This window comes from Acyrthosiphon pisum, chromosome X, assembly GCF_005508785.2.
Source record: "Acyrthosiphon pisum isolate AL4f chromosome X, pea_aphid_22Mar2018_4r6ur, whole genome shotgun sequence".
NCBI lineage: Eukaryota > Metazoa > Arthropoda > Insecta > Hemiptera > Aphididae > Acyrthosiphon > Acyrthosiphon pisum.
This window is the reverse complement of record NC_042493.1, coordinates 29,476,138-29,478,484: the sequence shown is the minus strand read 5'-3', so window position 1 is coordinate 29,478,484 and position 2,347 is coordinate 29,476,138. Positions and strand designations below refer to the sequence as shown.

Sequence of the window (2,347 nt, the reverse complement as noted above, 5' to 3'; positions counted from 1 at the left end):
AAAGTATAGTAGAAATATCAAAAATACATTAATAACAAAAACCCACAAATTTAAAATTTGAGAAAAATGCCCCACATTGTACAAAAACTACAAAAAATGTCTTATAATATAAAAATTATAAAAAAATATGTTAGAAAAATATGCAGTTATAACTAACAATAGCTAAAAATGCAAAATAAAATGAGTACAATATTCTGAATCAATAGAGCACAAAACTAATTTTTAGTTTAGTTAGCATTTTTTAGGACCAAAGGAAAACAATTTAAAATTCATTAACATCCTATCTCTAATGATAAGATATCAATATTTGTTTTCATTCAATTTTAAGTTAAACAATTAAATTTAATGAAATTTGTTCGCTTAAAAAAAAATTACGAATATTATTCAAAAAGTTACTTTTTTTAGGCCCATCAGCTGATCAAACACAATCAACCCAAACAGCTGATGATGGGATTTTCACAAAAATAAAAAAAGCATTATTGGGATAATTTACATTTTTTGGAACAAAATCCACTTAACCAATCCAACTTCAAAGTAATTACTTTTTTTGTACATAATAATTTGTATCTTGAAAAATAAATTTCAAAACTTATCTTAAATCCCAGTCTATGATAAAGAAGAGATCTACTTATGAGAATCTACTTATGAGTGTATTATATTATGAAGGATAATAATTTAAATTGTATTTTTTTACAGGTAGTAAATCATTTGATCAAGAATCGTCAGAAAAAAAAAATGTTAGATGATTTACGATCTGCATTAGGAAACAAAAATGATATTTAAAGCTTATTTATTATTTGTGTTATAAAAGAAATTATAATGTCATTGTGTAATTATCTTATACACATTTTAAAATACATTATTTGTTTTTCAATATTACAAATAGTTCACATAGTTTTTGTGATGTATAATGTAATTGTTGCATTAATGATTATGTGTATAACTTATAAGTAGTTTTATTTGTTAATATATGAAAACTTTTTAAAAATTATGGATTTTTGTTTATTTATCTTTGTAATATTATGAAACTATACTATAATATTTTAAACTTGGTTGCTTGAGTATAATTTATTAGTTGAGTTTGCAAATTAAATATTACATTATTTATGAATTTCAAAATCTAATATTTTAAAGTAATTTTATTTCATAAACATAAAATACTTCTTGTAACTTTTTTTTGCATGTAAATATATACACTAAATAGGTGTAACTGCCTTTGACGTACTAATTATTGAATCAAATATTAATGTTTGTATTTGTTCAACTGTGTATCTAGTGAAATATAATTCTATTAATTTATTAGTTAATCATAATTTTTGTAAGTATTCTAATATTGGGTAGTGATATATTGTCAGATAGCTACGATTTCTAAAAGGGGAAGGTTAAAAAAAACCTTATAAAATTGCTAACGCCATTTGTTACAAATTACCTATGTCCTATATTATTCCAACCGTACACAGTCATCTGGGCACAAATATAAATCACGTGGTTATTGCAGCATTATATTAATTACACATTATAATATTATCATTATACATTAGGTACTATAGTTATAACTTTCTGTTAAAATGTTAATAAAAAAATAAATATAGCTAATAGGAGTTTCATTTATTTATATAGTATTTTTCCCTATTACCAAATAATTTAATTTGTTATTTGTAATTATTAATTAGTTAAGGTAGATAATCTAATTAAGGTTAAACTAATTGCTGGTAACAAATTGGCAATAAGATTTCGTTTGTCGGTTGCATATATTCTATAAGATCAAAGTATACACACTCAGTATTATAACGTTTATAAATATAAATATTAAAATATAATATTAATATAGGTCTAGATTATTTAATTACCAACGCATCGTTGAGTAGATATGTTAGACACGAATAATATTTTATTTATTGTTAAAATATAATTTTTTTTTAATGTTATTAATATTTAATATCATGGATAGCCAAACTATTTACTATTCCAAAATGCTTTTTGTGGCACATTCTGTACTATTTTATTTTCATGAACTATTTTAATGTTATAAAATTATTGTGTTTAGAAGAGTTGATGTATTTTATTGAGATATTAAAACTTATATCAAAGTTTTGTATGTTTGGTTATTTTGACTGAAAAATATATTAGTTAGAACTCAGAGTTTCTTAAAGTTTTTTATCCGAACCATTAGGTATGTCCACTTTTATCATGGAACCCCTACTTTGTTTCGATAGTTTTAACTTATAATGCATCATTTTAATATTTTATGTAAGGATTATTTGCAACAAAAATGATATTAATTTCATATAATAATAGTTTATATTTAATTCAAAAAATATTTTAAATAACAGACAAACATGACTTG

At 22.1% G+C, this 2,347-nt stretch overlaps 1 protein-coding gene across 2 annotated transcripts in view; it reads left to right on the top strand.

The window, feature by feature from the left end:
* The window catches only part of LOC100166060 (protein tumorous imaginal discs, mitochondrial), a 7,691-nt gene extending 6,746 nt beyond the window's left edge, over positions 1–945 (top strand). Inside the window, exons 8-9 of one of the 2 annotated variants that reach the window (XM_001943992.5) lie at positions 406–534; positions 697–725. In XM_001943992.5, coding sequence (XP_001944027.1) covers positions 406–488 — 83 coding nt within the window. In that variant the 3' untranslated portion in view covers positions 489–534; positions 697–725. Of the gene's footprint in view, positions 1–405; positions 535–696 lie in introns of both variants that reach the window. The other variant, XM_008186059.3, reaches the window with a different exon arrangement.
* The last annotated feature ends 1,402 nt before the right edge of the window (positions 946–2,347 follow it).